The sequence below is a fragment of the Dromiciops gliroides genome, chromosome 2 (assembly GCF_019393635.1).
Source record: "Dromiciops gliroides isolate mDroGli1 chromosome 2, mDroGli1.pri, whole genome shotgun sequence".
NCBI lineage: Eukaryota > Metazoa > Chordata > Mammalia > Microbiotheria > Microbiotheriidae > Dromiciops > Dromiciops gliroides.
The window spans coordinates 20,437,774-20,460,634 of NC_057862.1; the positions used below are offsets into that span (position 1 = coordinate 20,437,774).

At 42.5% G+C, this 22,861-nt stretch overlaps 1 protein-coding gene and 1 non-coding gene across 2 annotated transcripts in view; one reads left to right on the forward strand and one right to left on the reverse strand.

Moving 5' to 3' along the window:
* The window catches only part of IPMK (inositol polyphosphate multikinase), an 88,006-nt gene that overhangs the window by 3,475 nt on the left and 61,670 nt on the right, over positions 1–22,861 (reverse strand). The window contains exons 4-5 of the mRNA XM_043989756.1: positions 8,784–8,956; positions 1,708–1,789 (exon numbers count right to left, since the gene is read on the reverse strand). Of these exons, the coding sequence (XP_043845691.1) occupies positions 1,708–1,789; positions 8,784–8,956 (255 nt within the window). The remainder of the gene's footprint in view (positions 1–1,707; positions 1,790–8,783; positions 8,957–22,861) is intronic.
* On the forward strand, positions 6,513–6,640 carry LOC122745132. The gene has a single exon (XR_006355417.1). It is a non-coding gene; the product is annotated as a U6atac minor spliceosomal RNA (small nuclear RNA).

The following is a 22,861-nucleotide window of genomic DNA, read 5'->3' on the forward strand; positions in this document are numbered from 1 at the left end:
CTGAACGAAAGTCAACAGCTTACCTCACATTTAGAAGAAACTAAAAACCCTATGGTTTAGTATCCATTAATCCAAACTGGATTCAAATGAAAAGGCTGTAAAAGCCAGTCAGTCTCACTGCACCCCAGATCCAGTATGGTACCTGGTACATAGTTGGCACTTAATAAATGCTTGTAGATGGAGTTAACATTGCAGATATTTCAGGGGCAACTACATGGCACAGTGGATAAAGCACCGGCCCTGGATTCAGGAGGACCTGAGTTCAAATCCAGCCTCAGACACTTGACACTTAACTAGCTGTGACCTTGGGCAAGTCACTTAACCCTCATGGCCCCGCACCCCCCAAAATATTATTTGTCATGAAAGTTCAACTAACTTTCAAAGGTTGTTTAGGGTCCATGCAATAGTCTAAGTTACTGCATATTAGAGCATTCGTTACTCATAGTTTGAGATTTTTTACTATTCCATTTCTATGCCTATTTGGGAACCAAGGGGCATACAGTGCTCATCATTAACTTCATTAACTTAATCATTAACTCCTGTATTCTAAAAAGTGAACTATCCAAATATAGAATACTGGCTATTTAGCCTGGAGGAGCATTTTAATCAAGTACTGTGACAGAAGCCACTCTGAATAGTATGTTATCCTTGTGGTACAAGGAAGAAAATTAGTCAAACAGACCAAGCAAGATTTTTACTCTTTAAGGTCATGGATATAGAAATGTGTTTCCTGCACATACAAGGAAAATTCTTATAAAAACTCTTTTGAACTCTATAAATTTTTCTCTACCTTACGCTTTCCTATAATTGAATCCCCAATATTTCTTACCACAAAAACATTTATATACCTATCTTGCAAACATAACTTTTTATCTTTAAAAAAATACCGGGTGCAGCTAGGTGGCGCAGTAGATAAAGCACTGGCCTTGGATTCAGACACCTGACACTTATTAGCTGTGTGACCCTGGGCAAGTCACTTAACCCTCATTGCCCTGCAAAAAAACAAAACAAAACCAAAAAACCTCTAAATCCATTTAGTAAGTTAAAGGAGATGCCCATGAGTCATAAGCTCCAGTGAGTCCTATCCAACTTGAGAAAGATTTCAAGGACGGGTCCAATGACAATCTGCACATTTCTGTTGGGCACAGCTAGTTAGATGAAGAGACAATTTACCAAGCTGGTGAATGGGTTAGTTTCTCAGCCACAAAACTCCTGATAACTTTCTATCTAGTTGTGGAGGGGTTGAAATCTGTTTTGGTAAAAGTACACCACCACCCCCGCCCAAGAAAATCTGCTACAAGTGTCTTAAAGTACACTAGGAGTGTTTTGACTCCCACTCTATTTGACTATTATTGGCTTAGAGCTACTAGAAACATTTAGAATGCCCTCATTTTCTGTCTCTGAGCAAACTGGGCCAGAAGTATGTAATAACTTGGCCATGGTCTTACAGCAGAGCTGGTACTTGAACCTATGCCCTTCCTTATTAGATTCTCCCATTCGCTGCCCAATCATGACTTATTTTTTAAAGCCTTGCATTCATCTACAACAAACTCGTCTTGACAATACCTTCTAACTCCTACTTGAGGAGGGGGTAATACAGTGATGTAGCTTCAAGAATATGGGGATATAATAAAATCCAATTAAATCTTGGAGTCCGTCATTGTCCCCATCCTGTCCCCCTCCTCTCCACCCCCATCCCTGCCTTACCGTCTTTGATTGTTTCTTTAGTTAAACTTCTTCCATAGTGCTGGTTCTGTGTCTCATAACTATCAGAATGAGCATGATAAACCTGCCAGGGAAAAAAAAAAAAGAGAACATACACATTTGAGGAATGAGTATTTGGAGGGTTCTCATTCACAAAGAGCTAAACTTCACTCCACGTGAAGAAGTCCACATCGCTCTCCAGTGCTTTGAGTCAATAAACCATGTCAAAGGTAACCAAATCCTGTCTTTAATGCAGTGGACACAAGGCTGGGAGGTCAGTCAGGAGGTCACTGCAAAATTACAGGTCAGACGTAATGAGGGCCTAAAATCTGGTGGCAGTGTGAGTAGAGAGAAGGGGATGGAAGTGAGATACATTGTGGAAATAGAAATATTAAAAGACTGAGCAACTGTTTGGATAGGTGGGGTAAGGAAAAGTAAGGGATCAAAGATGACACCAAGGTTACAAGGGCACCACTAAGAATGCCTCAAAGGATTACAGTATCATCAACAGTAACAGAAAAATGTGGAAGAGAATTATGTTTGGGGGAGAAAAGAATGCATTAAGATCTGCAAGAAAGATCACAACCCATCCTTGCCTCCCCCCTGCTGCTGTGAGACATGCTATACTACCCAAAACAAAAAGGGGAATTGTAGGGCTTACGCATCAGTCACAGTCCACAATGCTCTCTAAGGAGCTCCTAGAGCTGCTAAGAGAGGGTAACACAGGGGTAGAGGTGAGATACAGAGGTGGGAGGTCTTCCTGCCCATCTGCTGTGGTCATAACTACCATAATACGCTATGCTGGCTTAGAAAGGGAGAGGCTGGGGGGCAGCTACGTGGCTCAGTGGATAGAGCACCAGCCCTGGAGTCAGGAGGACCTGAGTTCAAATCCAGCCTCAGCCACTTAACACTTACTAGCTGTGTGACCCTGGGCAAGTCACATAACCCCAACTGCCTCACCAAAAAAAAAAAGAAAAGAAAAGAAAAGAAAGGGAGAGGCTAAGAACCTACACAGCACAGTTGTGGGAAGTTACGGCTACATCAAGAACACCCTCACCTTCTCACCCTTTGTCCAGCCAGATTGCAGCACTAGCTGAATCTGCCTTTCTGTCTTGCCTCCATGCATTTACACCAGCTGCCCCCTCAACATCCCCCTCCCTACCCCGCAGTACACGTGGCCTCTCCAAATCCTTATCACTGTCATTGTCACCTCCTCCTTTCCCCTAGTTGTTCATTCTTCCCTCCAAACATAACCTAGTACATATTTATCTCTCCCCCACTGAATATTCAGTTCCACCAACACTTGTTTAAGCACCAGCTGTAATGCCATGCTCTCTGCCTGGCACAGGGAAGTGACAAACATCTGCCGCACTGAACATTCGTGGAGAAAAGGGACCTAAGAAATCAGGTAAGAAATGGAGGCCCCAAATTGTGCTGGGTTTGGCAGTAGAGACGCTGCAGCGGCAGACTCGACTGACCGCCCCCGCCTTCTGGCTTCTCATGGCGCTGTCCTCACTTGAGTCTTCAACAATCTCCTAGCGTGGAAGCGTATATAGCACTCCTGCCAAGAGAAGGTGTTCCCCAAACCTGTGCTCTAGGCCCTTTTCTCCCCTTCCCTTCTGTTCTCTCACTGGTGACTTCATCAGCTTTCCTGAGGTCAGGATACTTTGACCCCAGATAGATTCATCCAGGGCTGGTCCCTAGGTAGCTCAAGGCCCACATCACCTACTGCCTATTGCACATTTCCAATTGTAGGCTGTATAAACATCTGCAAGTCAACATCTCCAAAACAGAGCCCACTTTCCCCTAAGACCTACCTCAATTTATCCAGGGGACACCACTGTCACTTCTAAACTCAGCTCTTCCCTCCAGCAATCCTGGCCTCCCGGACACTGCGCATACAAGACACTCCAACACTCTCCCCCTCCTTGACTCTGCCCATCAGCTTCCCCGGCTTCCTTTAAGTCCCAAATAAATCCCGAACCCTCTTGAATTCTAATGTGTTGATAATTTCCAATTTATCCTACATAGAACTGGTCTCCCTCATAAGACTGTAAGGTCCTTGAGGACAGGGGCTGCCTTTGCCTCTTCTTCCCTCCCCAGGGCTTAGCACAGTGTCAGGCACATAGTCAGAGCTTAATAACTGATTTTTAATTGATTGATTGATCCTCTACTCGCCTTCACTGCTGCCTCCTAACTGTGTGAAGGTTTACAAAGAACATCATGGGTTAACTCTCCTGATCCTCCCACTAGCCCTGTTCAGTCCGCACTCAAAGTATTATTACACCCATTTTACAAATGAGAAAACTGTGGCTCAAGAGATTTAAGATAATTAGCCCTGGTTACAAACCTACTAAGTGCTAGAAGCCTGGTTGTCCTAGCACAGATTTTGTCATATCATAAATAAAGAAAAATGAGGATCAGTCAAAGAAGTAAAATCAGTTAATAGTGCGAACAGAAAAGTTTCCTACACTAAGTCTTAATATGTCAATGATTTTATTTGAGGTATCCTAAGCTCCCAAAATGTCAAAAACAGGAACATTAAAATTTTTAACAAAAATACATTCCACCACAGGCTGGAAAAGCCATGTAAAATTTTTTGGCCCTCCTTTTGTACCAGAGAAGAATTGTGAATTATGATGATATTAAAAGATAAAATGTTGGTATTATACACTATCTGAATTTCTTTTATAATACATATATATATATTTGTTTGATAAAACCCAAAGCCCCAGCTTTGAGGACAAGAACTCGCTACTGTATTACAAGATGTAAAATGGATAATTTTGATTAAATGAAAAGTTTTGCACAAACAAAACCAATGCAGCCGAGATTAGAAGGAAAGGAGAAAACTGGGGGAAAGGTTTCTACAACAAATGTCTCTGTAATTAGGGAAAAAATATTATTTAAAAAAAATAAATAAAGTATAAAGGAAATGTCCAGTGAAGAATGAGGGTGAAATTCAGAGAAGGTTTCATAGAGAGGTGAACCTCAAGACCTTAAAGGATCTTATTATGCAGAAAGAAGGGGAGATGAAAAGCCAATTGAAACACAGGGAATGGTGTGATCAGAAAGAAAACTCTCAGTCTTAGAAGAACTTCAAAGATTATGAAGAAAGAAAAAAAGTAGATCAGGGAAGGCTAAGATATCCAATTAGGTGAGCATGTTTTGTCCAAGACAAGACAAGATACTGGAAAGGTAGCTAAGAACCACACTCCGGAGGAATTTAAAGACCAGGGAGACTGTATTTTCATTTATTTGGTAATGGGTAAAGGCTTTTGAATAAAAGATCAGAGAATTTCATTACAACTACCTCACTCTATAAAAACTCATTTGTTGGGGGCAGCTAGTGGATAAAGCACTGGTCCTGGATTCAGGAGGACCTGAGTTCAAATCTCACCTCAGACGCTTGACACTTACTAGCTGTGTGACCCTGAGCAAGTCACTTAACCCTCCTTGCCCTACCAAAAAAACCCCAAACCATGTTAAAAGTTTCAGTTTTTAATATAATTTACAAATTATAAATGTGATTAATTTGCATATGGATACTTAACAGTTGCTCCAAGTCAAGAGATATGTTGGAGAGAGGGAAAGAATTTTAAATTCTTCAATTTCTTTTCCAACTAAAAACCCCAACTCAATTCAAGAATTGGTTTTAAACTTCAAGGGAAAAATGAGCACTTCATATTAAAATACTTCTATGACTCAGATTTCCACCGTAATTTATTATTCTTCTATATTTTATAATAAGAATTATATGTTTGTTTCTTTTGGTTGAGAGACCACTTTGTGTTCTCTCTACTTTGTGTCCCCACAATGCCTAGGAGAGTCTTCAGCTGGCACCCATACATGATTTCCAAGGATTTACTAAATCAGACTCCATCTACATTTCAAGTTATTCTACAAGTCAAAATTGTTTTGTAATCAACAGATGAATTCCCCTTAGATGAAACAGCAATGACAAAAATTTAAAATACAGCAACAAAAGCAAAGAAAATGCTAGCTAAAGGTTCTATTTTGCAGTGATCATACAATGGAAGTGGCCCTAGATGAGAATTCTCGCTGTGCAATTTGCTATTTGTGAGACCTTCCAAAGTCTCTTTAACTCCCAGAAACTGTTCCTTCACCCCAACTAAAGTGGTTGGACGATATGATAACATAACAACAGCAACTAACGTGTCTAAAGCTCTTTAAGGTTTGCCAAGCACTTGACATCTCATCTGCGTCTCACACAAACACTGATAGCTTTGATCTCCATTTTACAGATGAGGAAACTGAGGCAGAAGTGAAGTGACCTGCCCAGGGTCACACAGGTAGGATGTGCCTGAGACTGGATCTGGACTCAGATCTTCTGACCCCAGGCCCAGTGCTCTATCCACTGAACCACCAACCTCAAAGGTCCTTTCCTGCTCTCAATCTTATAATTCTTGGAACTCTCTGGGCCTCAGTTTTCAGCTGTAAAATTAAGAGGCTGAAACTAGGTCTCTTCCTCCAAGCCTACCTTTCTTTGAACCTATACATACTATTTAAAAAAAAAAAAAAAAAGCTCAAATCCGGCCTCAGACACTTACTAGCTGTGTGATCCTGGACAAGTCACTTAACCCTCATTGCCCTGCAAAAATAAACAAAAAAGGGGTCAGCTAGGTGGTGCAGTGGATAGAGCACCAGCCTTGAATTCAGGAGGACCTGAGTTCAAATCCAGTCTCAGACACTTGACACTTACTAGCTGTGTGACCCTGGGCAAGTCACTTAACCCTCATTGCCCCACCAAAAAAAAAGGGGGGGGGGGCTTAATATAACCCAACACAGTGTTGTATAAAAGGAGAGAAGGTTAGCACTCCCCTTGATAAGGATGGAAGGGGTCCTAGTGGCCTTTACAACACATATACAGTTAAGGCATTGCCACCTACTCTGTGGCATCTAACCATGTCTTAAAAAAAAAAAAGAAGAAGAAGAAGCCAATACATTATAAACCCTTTGAAAGTATAATTGGAAATCGGTCATATTACCATCATACTTGACTTCTCTTTTTATGACATATATCTGTGGTATATATATTTTACATGTAAATTTTAAAGTATAGCTTTCTAGTTCCATTCAATTTATCTATAACTCAGTCAACAAACATTTATTACATGTGATATGGTGGTAACAATGACAAAAAACTCGAGAATATTCAATTCATTAACATTTTGTGAAAGCAGCCTTCTCTGAGGGGCAAATCATTATTTTTTAAACACATGCTTTTGAGAATGCTGGGTGGAGTTTATAACCCACAGAGCTCCATATACAAATTTAACAAGTGAGGGCTCCTTAGGATCAATCCTTTTATCTGAAATTTTCCCCAGCTATTCCCAGGCGAAAGAACGTCTTTGTCAGAGTAAGGAGAACAGTCTGAAACCACTTCGGCACTATAATCTTAGTTTGCTGCTGCTACACTCTGGATAGCCCCAGTCTACATTCCTTCCACCGTAATCTACATTCCAGCTGAACTGGACCATCTGCCATCCCTGCCCTATGCACCCTGTACTTCAGTGTCTTTGTTCACACTGTCCCCTCTACCTGCCCTCCCTCACTCCTGTCAGCTTTAGAGCCAAGGTCAAATGGCACCTTCTCCAAGAAGCCAATGAGCTCAATGACAAAGTCAACGATCATGAAGATAATGAGTCAAGATAGTAGGCTTTAAAGCAGGGATATGAATCACTTAAATTGGAGACCATTAACTGCTGATCTAGCTGAGAATTACCAAACCTATGGAATCACATTATTACAAAGTCTCTATAAGATACAAAAGACTGAATTCCACCCCAAATCTAACTCTACTGTTATAGACTCTGTAAAACCAAACTCAAAACAACAGGTTAATTTTTGAGTTGACATTAAATTAAATATAAGCTGGCAAATGCTAGAGTAAAACATAACTCAATAGCATGGGATAGATAAGCCTGAATAGGGGCCAAGCCATGGTGTTCTCTCTTGTACACTGGGAAAGATCTGTTCTAGGCCTTGTTATCAATGATCCAAAGTCCAATAACAGCATTCATAATTTAGGGGTCGCTCCAGGAATTCAGGGGGTCCTGAACCAAATCAAGTTTCAGACTTAATCATGGAGCAGAACACAAATCAACAGGCCTCCCCACAAATAAGTCAGTCTTCAGAAAAGCATGGTGATGGTCCCATTTAACTGAGGGTTTGTTCACCTCTTAATAAGATTATCTATTTGGCCCCTGGATGTTTGGTAAAATGAAATTCTGCTCACCGTTACTGTTTTTCAGGAAATCAGGAAATCACTCTAAAACTATCCTTTGGAAATCTTTCTAAAATCTGACATTTTTTGTATTCTTTATTAATAAAGTTTGAAATGTATGCCCACATTCATTTCCTGTGTAATAAAATATTCAGAGAGTTCCATAGAGAGTACCCAATATGTACCCTGCATGGTCTGTAATTAACAGTCATACCTTCTCCCCATGACTCTCAGCTTTTGAAATGTTAGTGCGAAAAAAGGGAAATAACCCATTCAATGCCTGTGAGAAAGACAGCCTGGTCTCCAGGGCCCATGTGAATGCTCTGCTGTCTCTGACCCAGCACGGAGACCACCTGAGTCTGATTCCAAAAGGTCCTTAAGAAAGCAGAGCTTAGGATGGAATGAAATTATGGAACCACAAAGCTTCACATGAAGAAAAGCATGGCTTCTCCTCAGAGGCACAGACATGGGCTCTCCTACTTTGGGCTCCGTCACACACAAGGCTGCCCTCTTTCAACAGCATTTGTAATTGGAAAGCACCACATCCACTAGAGAGGATCCTTAGAATGAGGGCCTCAACTAATTGAAAAGTAGACCAAATTCACCCATTTTATTTTATTTCAGCTTTCTAAGCATTCAGACATCCACACTTAAATTCCTGCTACTTCCAGAGTTCATAGTTGGTCAGATTACTTTGCCACGTTTTCCTCAAACATGCCAATGAGCTCATGTCATGAATGTTTTGGCAATATCGTTGTCAATACAAGGAAAATAAATAAGAGAAACAGAAACGTGTTAGACTGTTAATCTGAATCCAACAAATATGTCTTACCCTCATGCCAAGCACCAAGAACCCAATCTCTTCCATTAGTGGGTACTTGCTGACCTGCTGCTGAATCTTCTCAGAAGAGGCGAATGGATCATAGCTTTTCCGCCCTATTTTTACATCCATTATACAGGGCTTGTTAAATTTATGCGTCACATCTTCCAGTTTTAGGTATAAATCTGTTTTTTTAAAAACAAATTTTAGTTAGCAATGCACAAACTTTTTTACTCAATATATGATGCTGAAGGGGAAAACAAAAGAAAGAAGTGTGTACTGCAATTACTGAGATCACTAAGGTATGATGGGGCAGGTAGGTGGCACAGTGGGAGCACCAAGCCCAGAGTCAGGAAGACTTGAATTCAAATTGGGCCTCAGATACCTTTTAGCTATATGACGCCGGGCAAATCATTTCACCCTGTTTGTCTCAGGATCTTCATCTGTAAAACGAACTGGAGAAGGAAATGCCAAACCAGTCCTGTGTTTCTGCCAAGCAAACCCCAAATGAAGTCCGACACAACTAAATCAAGTGAATGACAACCACCACCAAGTACAATAAGCCTAAACTCCAAAAACCTGGATTTTTCTACCACACGAGCATGCTAGTAGGCCTAGTCAGGCACATCATACCCAGAAGCTGGCTGTTTGCCAAGGTTGGATGAAATCAAGCTCAACCATAAGTGAAAGGCATCCAGCAGCCTGTATGGCTGCAAAAGACACTAACAGCTGCATTTTAAGGCAATGGGATCATCTAAAAAGCTGTTGCTAGGCACATTCCTTTGCAAATCCATTATAAACCATCCAGGCACCCAGGTTTTAGCATTGGATTTTTAACGGTTTTGGGAGAGGCACCAGGGACCCTGGGTTATTTATATACTACACAGAAAATCTCAAGCAGTGGAGGAACGAGATGTACAAAAGTAAATATGATGCAAAACAAAGTGTACTAAATGAGAAAGGCCCAGTCAATCTAAGAATGAGATATCTTACCTCTTTCTGAGGAGGAAAGGGGGATGGTTTCAGAGAAGATAACACAGGAACTTCAAAGAAGTGGAGGTAGGGGCTCACACCAGATACAGGTAAGATAATAAGAAAAGTCAGAGACAGGAAAACAGGACAAGAACAAGGGGCAGCTGTCAATTTCACCTAAAACACAGAATTTGACAAGGACTATATGAGGTAAGGCTGGAAAGGTTTAGAGAAGCAAAGCATTGGGTGACCCTGAATTCTTGGACTGATACTGTCTTCGTTAGATAATAGGGAACCACTGATGGCTTTTGATCAGAGGAATGACAGGCATGGAGCAGTACATGAGGAAAAGCATTTTGGCAGCAACATAAAGAACAAATTGGAAAAGGGAGAAACTAGAGAGAAGATCAGTTATTTAATAAGTTTATGACTATTTAATAGAGAAGAAACTAAGTATTAAGATAGCATTATAATAATCTACGTGAAATCAGAGAATCATACCATTTGAACCTGGAAAGTAAGTTAGAGATTATCTGGTCAAATCCCTATATTTTCTACATGAGGAAATTGGGGCCCAGCAAGGGAAATTATTTGCCCATAATCAAATGACTAGGAAGTAGTAGCTGGTCTTAACTCTAAATTCAGTAGCCTTTCCAACAAACCTTTCAGAAAGGTCTCTTAGAAACAGTGATCACAGGAGGAATAGAAAGAAGAGAGTCCTTGTCTGAGATTATAGAAGCAGAATCCTAAAGGCTGTGAGAGATGAGAGAGCAGTGTCAGTCACAAAAGATGCAGGGGCAAAAACTGTGAGGAGGGGCAACTAGGTGATGCAGTGGATAGAGCACTGGCCCTAGATTCAGGAGGACCTGAGTCCAAATCCGACCTGAGACACTTAACACTTACCAGCTGTGTGACCCTGGGCAAGTCACTTAACCCCAATTGACTTGGGGCTTGAGCCTGAGATGCCAGCAGGACAACTAAGTGAAGATGTCCCAGAGTCAGCTGAAAGATGAGACTGGCAAACTCTCTAAGGCTCTGGAAGTCATCTTCATTAAAGTGAACTTAAGCCATAGGAAAAAATAAATGAACAAGAGAGACCCAATTCTGTTTTTGTTTTTTAGTAAGGCAATTGGGTTTAAGTGACTTGCCCAGGGTCACACAGCTAGTAAGTGTTAAGTGTCTCAGGCCGGATTTGAACTCAGGTACTCCTAAATCCAAGGCCAGTGCTCTATCCACTGCGCCATCTAGCTGCCCCAGAGACCTGATTCTGAACTTAATAAGCACCGTTTCATAAATGAATCAATTCTCCTTAGTAATCAACAACAGATAGGGGAGAATATGGGTTAGAAGCAACAGATAAATGGGGTATTTACTAAATGCTTATGATGTGTATGTGTCAGGCACTGGGCCCAGTGCAGTTTATATTACAACAGGGGAAGACACATACAGAGTGGAGGGAGGGTGCCTTCATGGGAGCAATGGCTGACAAATGGCGGTCGAGTCCAGACGAGGAAAGAGTGAGGTGAAGAATGGCCAAGGTTCCTCCTATTATGGCAGGCCCAGGGAGGGAAGTCATTTACTCTTTATTTACTAGTGAGGCCCAAGGCATATTGGTCTGGATAAACATCTCTGTGTATGCTGCTGGTTCCAAAAGTGAAAGTTGTGAGAGGAATGAAAGAATGAAAGAATGAACCAACGAATGAACACATGAATTTTTCTAAAAACTCAATAAGCATCTATGATGTGCCAGACACTACTAAATAATTGGGACAGAAATACATGACCTGAGATAGTCCTTGACCTGAACAAGCTTACATTCTAGTAAAGGAAAATGGAACATAGGGGATTGGGACCACAGAGGGAAGGAGTATCTGATCTAGGAATTCACAAGGATGGTACCACGTTGTTTGCAGGAATTATAGTATTGCTTTATCGCTCCCAGAGTGAGAAATGCAATACGGATGGGGGTGGGGAAGATGGCATGAAGATGGCCAAAGAAACAAATGGTGAAGACCCTTCTTCCTCAGCATACAGCAGAAAGGTAAGAAGACCTAAGAGCCAACCCTAACTCTGCCATGCTAGGACTTCGATCTTCCAACTGTAAACTGAAGAAAAACATGAGCCCTTGACAAGGCCACTGCAAGGCACAAACTAGTAGACACAAACCCTCTGTAAATGCAAAGCATTACAAAGAAACGTACAGAGGCTCTTGGTGCATTCTCAAAGTGCCTTTGGGAATTGGCTACTCCTAAATTAGAGCAGGTTTTCTCACTGGAACAGTATTATAAGGGGTGGTTAGGTTCCCAAATTACTCTGAAATAGCTGTCTTACCTGGAGGTTAGCCAAATCACTAAGAGCCCTAGTACAACATGTTGTGTATGCAAGCATCAACCTGTTTAGAGAAGGAAGAGAGGCAATGTCCTCCTCTTTTCGTGAGCTTAGGGTAGAATTCAGGGACAGTTAATGGTCTAGCTGAAATATGGAATAGGAAAAACAGGCTAAAATTGTCAATTGACAGAATGGAGAAACCCCTAAATATCAGACTAAAGGCTACAGGGAAAGGCAGATTACCACAGTCAGACTCATGTCTTAAGAAAACGGACTTTGTCCTAAGTAGCTAGCTAGGGGTTGAATGAGCTGGGGGAATTTCAACTGCGGGAAGAAGAAATCTGTTAATTTTTAAATGTGCAACCTTTTTGGAGCTTGCTCCTCCCCTCCCCCCATTGGTGGGAAATTCAGGACATCGGATGCTTAAAGAGAGGGCTATGTGTAAACAGGGGTAGAAGGAGGGGACAGGGAGGAAGAGGATAAATGCAAGGCTTACTTCTTTTTTTTGTTTGTTTTTTGTTTTTTGTTTTTTTAGTGAGGCAATTGGGGTTAAGTGACTTGCCCAGAGTCACACAGCTAGTACATGTTAAGTGTCTGAGGTCAGATTTGAACTCAGGTCCTCCTGACTCCAGGGCCAGTGCTCTATCCACTGCGCCACCTAGCTGCCCAAGGCTTACTTCTTATAGAAAGGTTAGATTAAAAAATGGGAGACGGGGCAGCTAGGTGGCGCAGTGGATAGAGCACTGGCCATGGAGTCAGGAGGACCTGAGTTCAAATCCGGCCTCAAACACTTAATACTTACTAGCTGCGTGACCCTGGGCAAGTCATTTAACCCCAATTGCCTCACTTAAAAAAAATGGGAGACGGGGAAACCAATTAGACAGCAGTAACAATAGTCTACTCAGCAAAGCAGGTGAAATTAAAGCAAAAGGTGAATCCACTAACCTTGAAAGGCAACAGAGGAGCTCTGAGCAATAAATAACAAAATGGTCGGTAATGGGCAGTAATTTAGGGTTAAGGAGACAACATAAATGAAAATCATGCTCTCAGGAAGTCAGTCAATAAGCATGTTAAACACCTCCTGTATGCTCCAGGCCCTGTGCTAAGTGCTGGAGATACAAAGAGAGACAAAAGACAGCCAGGACAGCACCTGTCTCAAGTTGTCTTTTGGGGCTGCCATATTTCCCAGAAACACCAGACCCAGAGCATGACGGAGGCCCTGAATGTGTCAGGGATACAGGTCCCCCTGAGCTGACATGATTTGTTGCTGCACCCCAAGCTGCACCTCCCGGGAGTCCTTGGGAGGCAAGACAGGCACCAGCCAGTTTGGGCCAGGCTGGGTTAGTGCTTGTGCAGCCGGGGTCCTTTGCCGATAAGCAGACAGACCCTCCTATCGACATAGTCTAGCGGTTCCCAAGGGAAAAGAATGAGGCTTCTGCATCACCTCGCTTCTCCCCATGGGGAGGGGTCTTGCCCTTTTTCTCACTTTTGTGATTTTGTGATTTCTCTTGTAATAAACCTGGTTTTAACATAAGCCTCATGGCGTTGTGACTGCCTTGACACTCTCAAGGAGCTTACAACCTAATGGAAGGACACAACGTGCAAACAAACATGTACAAATAAGCTACATACAGAAGTAATTAACAGAGGGAAGGCACTGCAATCATGAGGGGCTAGGGAAGGCTTCTTGTAGAAAATGGGACTTTGAGGAGGTCATAAGACAGAGCACAGGAAGGAGAGCATTCCAGGCATGGGGGCTGGTTAGTTGGCTGTTGTCCTTTGGACTCACAGAGGACCAAAATGACACCACTCTGTTGGAGTCGAGGTACAGTGTGTCCAACTGTGGCTGATCAGAACGAGATGAGCTAGGAAGGCTCTCTCACAGGTGGGGCACAAATAGTCCACAGAGAATGGGGAACAGCCAGAGAGAATGCCTGAAGTCAAGACATGGAGTGATTTGTTTGTTATAGTTGTTGTTTAATAATCATTTTTATTTAAAGTTGAGTTTCAAATTCTATCCCTCCTTTCCTCCCTCCTCTACCCCCTTTCTGAGGCAGCAAGCAATCAGATATAGGTTATACATGTGCAATTATATAGAACATTTACCATGTTAGCCATTTTGTATTAAAAAACTCAAATAAAAGAAAAAATGGAAAGAATGAAAAAGAGCCTGTTTCACTCTGTGTTTAATCAATATCAGTTCTTTCTTTGGGATTGTCTTGGATCGTTGCATTGCTGAGAATAATTAAGTCATTCACAGTTCTTCATCCAACAATATTGCTGTCACTGTGCACAACATTCTCCTGGTTCTGCTCACATCCTGCTTGCCATTTCTTATTACACAATAATACTCCATCACCATCACATACCACAGTTCATTTAGCCATTCCCCAATTGATGGGCATTCCTTTGATTTCCAATTCTTAGCCACCACAAAAAGAGCTGCTAGAAATATTTTTGTACAAATAGGTCCTTTTCTCTTTCTTTTGATGTCTTTGGGATGTGAACCTAGCAGTGTTATTGCTGGATCAAAGGGTATGCACAGTCCTATAGTCCTTCCAGCATAGTTCCAAATTGGTCTCCAGAATGGTTGGATCAGTTCACAACTCCACCAACAGTGGGTTAGCATCCCAGCTTCTCCACATCCGGACTTGTTAATAGAACAGCCAGGAGGACACTGTTACTGGATCAAAGAGTATGTGTCAGGGAGTAAGGTGTAAGCAGACGAATAGGTAACAGGGGCCTGGGTCACGAAGGGCAAAGCATTTGGCATTTGCTCCTGGAGGCGATGGGGAGCCACTGCAGTTTACTGAGTAGGGGAGGTGACATGATGAGACCTGCATCTTAGGAAAATCCCTTTAGTGGCTGAATGGAGGCTGAACTTAAGTGGGGAAAAGACCAGAGGCAGGCAAGCCCACCAGCAGGATACTGCAATAGTCCAGGGCATGAGGGAATAAGGGCCTGGAACAGAGTAGAGGCCGGGTCAGAAGAGAAAAGGACAATGCTACAAAGGTGAAATGAATAGGATTTGGCAATAGCTTCGATGTGTAAGGAATTAATGGTGATTTGGTGTTTTTATAACCCCATCTTTGCTTCATCATGGTCAGACTGAAAAGATGCAAGCTTTAAAAGCCTAAGAGAAGATGGGTGTGTACTTTAAGAGATTATAGAACCAACAAAAAGAACATTTATTGAGTCAAAGTATGAAACTAAAGTACCTAACCCCCACCTAGGAGTTCCCCCACACCCACATGGGCCTGGCCAGATTATAATGGGGACAGCCCCGGGGGCATGTTAAGCCAATTGGAGACTCAGCCTGGCTATAGAACCACCCTTCCTGTGAGAGAGGCAGGAAGGGGGAGAAAAGAATACTCTCAGGGAGGTAGAGAGACAGACAGACAGACAGACACAGAGAGAGAGAGAGAGAGAGGAGCTGGTGGCGTTTGATCTTCGGACCTACCCAGGAGAGACTGCACCGCTGATTCTCCTTGGAACTACAGATTTCAGGTAGTGGGGAGTGTGTGTTGTTGAAGGGTGGTGCCTTAGGCCAGCTGAGCTGGAAACAAGTTTAGGGTTTGAGTCAGGTTTTGCCAGACCTAGGCTGTTCTGAGTAGCTAAGGAAGCAGAGATTCGAGGTACCTGGGGGGCCTTTTGACCCTGGAGATTTAGATTCTAACTATCTGGGAAGTGGGACATATCTTTCCCTTTCTCTATCCCCTTTCTCACTGTCCCTGACTTTATTAACTCCACTTATGTGGATAAACCTGATTTGTTTGTGGGAACAAGGCTGTTAATCTCCTTTCTTATTAGTCTAGGAGACATTTTGGACAAGGGGAAAATCTGGACCTAGAGGCCCCCCATTATTTTCTGAACCCCAATATTACGGTGAGCCACCCAATTAACTCTCCCCATACTGAATTTGGCCCTAACAGATGGGGTGGGGAGGGGAAGGGGGCAGAGGTAAGTAGTCCAACTTGACTCCAATATATGAGCCTGAAGGAATGGGAGGATGGTGATGCCCTCTACAGTAAAAGGGAAGAGGGAAAAGGATTAGAGAGAAAGATAATTACGTTTGGTTTGGGGTGTACTGGGCAGTTTCTAACAATCAATTGGGGCAGAAGTTCACAGACTCAATTAATCAGTCAATGGAAGGAATAAAAAAATGATGTGTCTGAACTAGAGCAAGGGATGAATGAAAACCTCAATGGCTCAAAGTTTCCACTATCCTGGCACTGTTTGCCTAAGAGGTGTAACTACTGTTGCTACTACAACTACTAATAGACATAATTTATACAGTGATTTAAGGTTTACAAAGTGCTGTACAAATATTATCTACTGTGGAAGACTGTGAAACCTAAAAGACACATCCATTCATGTTTCCCTATATATAAAGTAATGAGTAGATAGGGAGAACAGGCTAGGTGGTACAATGGATAAGGTGCTGGCCCTAGATTCAGGAGGACCTAAATTCAGATCCATCCTCAGACACTGTGTGACCCTGGGCAAGTGACTTTACCCTGTTTGCCTCAGTTTCCTCCTCTGTAAAATGAGATAGAGAAATGGCCACGCCCTCCAGGATCTCTGCCAAGAAAACCCCAAATGGGTCATGAAGAGTTGAACATAACTCAACAACAACAACAGATGCAGGAAGCTAGGAACAGGAGGAATCAAAAAGGACTGAAGATTTGGAACCAGATAACTAGAAGGATGGCGGTGACCACCTCAAGAAAGAGGGTTTAATGGGGCTCCATTTTGTACAGGCTGATTTTGAAGAATCACTGGAATCAGAGACAGTGAGAAGGACACGTCTGGTGCTCAGCGGAGAAGCTGCAAGCAAAGGTCTAGGAATGAATCCTCTGCGGGAGGAAGAGTGTAAGCCTGGAGAAGAAGAGTCCCAAGTGAAAAAGATGGTCAAAGTCAGAGATCATAACCCTAGAGAACACCACCATAAGGGGGATAAATGAAGGCATGGAAAAAGCACTTAAAGTGTTAACTGTTTGACAAGCTTTGTGCAAAGTGCAGGGGAAACCAAAAGAAAACTGATGCAATTTGTGATGACATAAGCAGGCAAACAGCACATGCAGGTACACCCAAATGTACCTTTTATCAAAATGAAAGTGGAAAAGAGAGTCATGGGAGCACATAAAGGACAATACAGGGAAAAGAAGAGGATATGAATGAAACACTTTTAAAACACAAAGACCAGAACCAAAGAAAATTAAAAGGGGCACAGACAAGAAGAGCAATGCTCTAACAAACAACTATGTGAAATGTCATTTTTTTTTTCAAATGAAGTATCTGAAACAGATTTAAAGATTCCCATGGAGTCTTATTCTGAACTTTGTGTATGGCAACGGACATGTTTGTTAACCATTTCAAATTTTCTAGTTCATAACAATGATTTTTCAAAAAGGCTGGCGATTTATTCCATTTTAGGCCAGTGATATTGACTTTGATCCCCACCCCCACCCCCCCACCAAAATCCTAGACTGCAATAGTATAAAAATAATTTGGAAGCATCAGAAAAAGATAGTTAACCACAGGAACCCACATTGGTTCATTAGGAAGAACTTAAATCAGATAAATTATATTTGTTTTTTTTCTGACAAGGTAATAAGGTGAATAAATCCATGAAATATCAGAGAGAAAATACTTGGATTTCAAACAGGAATTGGAAAAAAAAACTTTAATGTAATCTTTGTTGGGAATGACAGTATAGTTAAAAGGGTTCAAAACTCTTAGAACAAAAGGACCCAAAGCATGCTGATCAATGTATCAGTGTCAACTTTTATCTCAAAAATACCTTCACATTCTGGACCATACCTATATGTAGTACTTCCAGTCAGGTCTCTGCACTTTTCTATTCTGTTCAACATTAATGACTTCAATCAAGGGTAAGGTTTTTGGTTTGTTTTGGGTTTTGGAGGAAAGAGGGAGAAATATTTGCCCCCCAAAACCTGAAAGACAGTCATTCAGAAGAGATGATTTGTTTTTCTTGGCCTCAGGAAGCAGAACTAAAAACAGCAGGGGCAGATTTTGGTCCAATATAAGAAAAACCTTTGTGATAATCAGAAGTGTCCAAGAGTGGACAAGCAGCAAGTTCCCCATTGCTAAAATTCTTTAAGCCAAGGTCAAACATGTCATACTAAAGACTTCTGCTTCAGGACTCTGTACCTATTAAATTTCATCATGTGGGTTAGACCAGATCAACTCAGGGGGCAGTTCTAGTTCTGAATTTATATTCCTATAAAATTAAAATCCAAACAAGATAAAATATAGGGCATGTAAAACAAAATAAAGGCAGCTATTGTGACCTGCTGTTCTTGGTCTCCTTCCAAAGGCCATCTGGTAAAAAAACAATCAAACTGTGAGAGAAATTAAAGATAAAATACCCCCCCAATGTATTAAAAATAAAGAAAAATAGCAAAATAGAAAAATCAAATACAACCCTTAGGTAGAGTTGCTAGCAATATGCATGAAGATTCTGCCTACCTGACTCTGTTGATGATTTTTAAACTAGAAAGCTTTGAAAGAGTTTCTGTGTGGAGCAGGGAGAGGTATGCGTGTGATGCATGTAATGATACACATACATTACACTGCTCAAGTCATCCGAAAAAAGAAAGGCATCCCAGGAGGGGAAAGCCCCACTTCCTCACCTTCCTTCCAAAGACTACCACTGACCTGTGACCAGTGAGCCTGAGCATCATCTTGTCTAATGGCTTCCAGCCAATGAGGAACTTGTGTCTGGAGTCTGCGGAGGGGCCGCAGGCATCATCTAGCCAAGGACACAGCCTTATTTGCCCAAGATCTCAGGCCTGAAATTTAGACCCTTCTAGCCCTGCCCTTTTTCTCCTGTACAACATCCTTCCAAGTCTCTCAGCTTATTCGTGGCTTCAAGCTTTCTCTGTGACTTTCAACCTAAAACAAATGGCTGGGTACAAGCTCTCATGAACTCCATTAAAACATGCTCCGAGGGGCAGCTAGGTGGCACAGTGGATAATGCACCAACCCTGGATTCAGGAGGACCTGAGTTCAGATCCAACCTCAGACACTTAACACTTCCTAGCTGTGTGACCCTGGGCAAGTCACTTAACCCCAATTGCCTCACCAAAAAAGGAAAAAAAAAAAAAAAAAAACGTGCTCCAAATCAGCAACACTACAAGAAATACAAACTGAAACAACTCTGAGGGCCTGGATGAGAAAAAGGGAAAATGCCAATTATCAGAGGGGCTGTGAAAGAACAGACACACTAACACACTGTTGGTGGGGCTACAAATTGTTTCAATCATTCAGAAGAGCAATGCTGAACTACATCCAAAAAGTCACTGAACTGTGCCTGCCCTTAGGCCACCTCAAAGTGATCAGTGAAAAAGGGAAAGATACATACATACAAAAATATTTATACCAGAATTTTTTGTTATAGAAAAGAATTGGAAACAAAGAGCGTGCCCACCACCTGGGGAATGACGGAACAAACTGTGGGTAGGAACATAATAGGCTATTACTGCACACAATCAGAAATTACAAAAGAAATTTATTCGGAAAAACCTGAGAAGACCGAGTAAAGTCAATTGAGCTGAGAGAAGAATTTATACAATAACTACAACATCATAAAAGAAAGAGCTGTGAGAGACTTAAGAATCAGGATCAATGCAATAACCACTCCTAACTCCATAAGCCTCATGATGAATTCGTATCTCTTAGCAAAGAAATGGTGGGTGTACTCAAGGGCTACAGAGTGAAACATACATTTTCAGACACAATTGTTTTAACAAATTTGTTACAAGGGAAAGATTTTATCTTTTTCTTTGAAGAATTATGGGGGAAACAGGAGGGCAATGATAATGAAGTCACCCCCCCCCCAAAAAGAGTATGAATAAAACATTTTTTTTTTTTTACTGAGGCAATTGGGGTTAAGTGACTTGCCCAGGGTCACACAGCTAGTAAGTGTTAAGTGTCTGAGGCCAGCTTTGAACTCAGGTCCTCCTAACTCCAAGGCCGGTGCTCTATCCACTGCGCCACCTAGCTGCCCCCAATAAAACATTTTTTAAAAAAATAAACAAGAAAAGAGCAGAATGAGTTCAGATGGAAACACTGATAAGCAGGGCAGTTTGGGAACTAATGGGTTCCATTTAAAACAAGCTCTACATAAAGACTGCCGATGTCCATACACTTTTTCTGTTTTTCCGAGGAGGGGAATTGTCACTGATGTGGTTATTTGTCAATGTCATAATAAATTTTAAAAGTGCGGGGAAGAGACTTTTATAAGAAAGCTCTAAGAACCTTCATTACTGCATGCTTGTTTGTTACAAGGGAGAGCTTTTCCTTAGGGGAGGGAGTTGTGAGGGGACAGTACTAGAGATGCAAGGAAAAAGAAGAGAGAACACAGAAGGGGAAAGGGGAGGGAAAGGGAAGGGAGAAGAGTGGGGGAGAAGGGGAAAGGGAAGAGAATGTGGGGTGAGGAAAGGAAAGAACAGTAAGTGGAAGGAGAAGAGGTGGGGGAGGAGGAAGGGGTTAAAAGAACAGGAGGAAGGAGGGGAAAGAAGAGAAGAAAAAAATTTAGAAAAATTTAGAAACTCGGTGTGGCTCCAGAGGTAACCTTTCTCCAGTGTTTTCAGGCTGGTGAAGCCCTTAGCCACTCTGCACTAAGAACAAGGCAAGGGGCCAGCTGGGGGTCTCTAGCCCCGGCAGCACAGGGGCAGCTTCACCTCCTGCTCAGCAGAGCCACCTGACCAAGGGCACTGGAGTCCCTTCTACTAAGGAAAAGGCCCTGACACCACAGGCCCAACAGCAGGGGGTCCCAAACCGGGAATGGGCATAAAAGTTACTCTGAGAAAGCGATCCGTTTGTTGACGTTAATGATAAGAAGGAACTACAGAAATAACAAGTACATGAGGGCATCATTGAAATAAAGAAAACAAGTCCTGATTTTTAAGTGGAAAGCAGTAGCCAAAAATAGCTCCAAGCCTGAGTTCAGCTGGTCCTGGCAGTTTTATTGAGACTGGGAGGCTGGTCTTGATAACTTCAAGCTGCACGCCTGCTTTGGAGCCTGACCGTGTGGCTCGGAGCTCATTTGTACTTTCCTTTTCTCCACAGGAATCTAAGAGACTTCGGCCACAGTGCAGAAGGAGCCCATCAAGCCAAGAGCATGCCTTTGCTCAGCATCTGCTGGGTGCAAGGTGCTTCTGTAGTAAGGTGCTGCAGACACAAGCACAGACAGGCAGGCCCCTGCTCTAGAGGCAGAGGGTGCTGCTGGAACAGTTTTGGATGAAACAAAGAATGCCAAGGGTGAGGATAAGGTGGAAGAGCATTCCACGCCCTGAGGATGCCAGGGCAGAGGTGCAGAGGTGACAGATAGAGGGGGGCAGGGGTGAGGAACAGTAAGGGCCTAGTTTGCTTGAACTGTAGCATGCAAAGGTAGAGAGAGGCCCGTGAAGACTGTGAGAATGGAGGTGACATGGTCAAAGCTGCACTTCAGCTATGTGTCTTGGCCTTAGACTGCAGTGGGGGGAGATTAATGAGAAGGTTGATCCCCAAGATGGTGGCCATGGACAGGGAGAAGTCAAGGCATGAAGGACAGAGGCAGAAACAGCATTTGGCAACTAAGTGGATAAGAGGGGTGGGCAAAGAGTGCCCAGTAATGCCTGGTAATGTCATAGTGGCAGCCTCTGTGACTACAAGGCTGTTAGTGCTTTCAAAAGAAATAAAGACATCTGGAAGAGGGCTCGGCTCAGCGGACAGAGATGACAAGTTCCCTTTTAGACAGCATTCCAAGTCCAAGAAACCCAAAGGCCGTCCAATGTGGCATGTGTGCCAGACCTAGGAGCCTCGTGCACACCTCCTGCACAAACCTGGGATGACTGAAGAATAAGAACAGGTAACACTTAGGTTTACAAAGCACTCTCCCCACAAGTACTGGGAGAGGGAGCAATACAAGCTTTATCTCCACTTCACAAATGACAAAACTGAAGCTCAAAAACACCAAATGGCTTGTCTCTGGTCACAGGTCACAAACACAATAAATGTTAGAGCTGGGATGGGAACCTAGGTCTCTACACTCAAGCCTAGTAGCCTCTCCTAGATAGTGGAGACCACAGTACCTCAGGGCTAAGTCCATTCTCTTTGCCAAAAACAACCACATGCCAGTTCGACTGAACCAAGTGTGCTGCTAATATTTGAGTGCATCTTTGTCTAGCTTCTTTTTAAAAGCATTACCGTTGCAGAATTAAGTTTACGTACAACTTATAAACACGTTATCATATCCTGCCCCCAAGACTAAACATCACAAAATAAGATCTGCCTTAATTTAAACTATCTCAGAGTTACAATTATAAGGCTAGTCCAAAAGGGAACATTACCAAAATGTTCTAATTACATCTTAAAGGTCTTCTGTCCTTTAAGAGAATCTCCATCTTTAACGGAGCAGCTGGGTAGTGCAGTAGATAGAGAGCTGGGCCTGGAACCAGGAAGACTCATTAAATCAAATCTGGCCTCAGACACTAGCTGTGTGACCCTGGGCAAGTCATTTCACCCCATTTGCCTCAGTTTCTCATCTGTAAAATGAGTTGGAGAAGGAAAAGGTAATCTACTCCAGTATCTTTGCCAAGAAAACCCCAGACTGGGCCATCAAGTGAATAACAATTATCCTTCAGCCAAAGAGACAATACCTGATGATTTCTGCCCAGGAGGCTAGGATAAATCCCCACTTCTTCCCACAGTGGTTCACGGTCCATTTAAAGAATCAGGTTAGAAAACCCAAAGGATAACTGAGCATAAAGCTGGGAACCAGA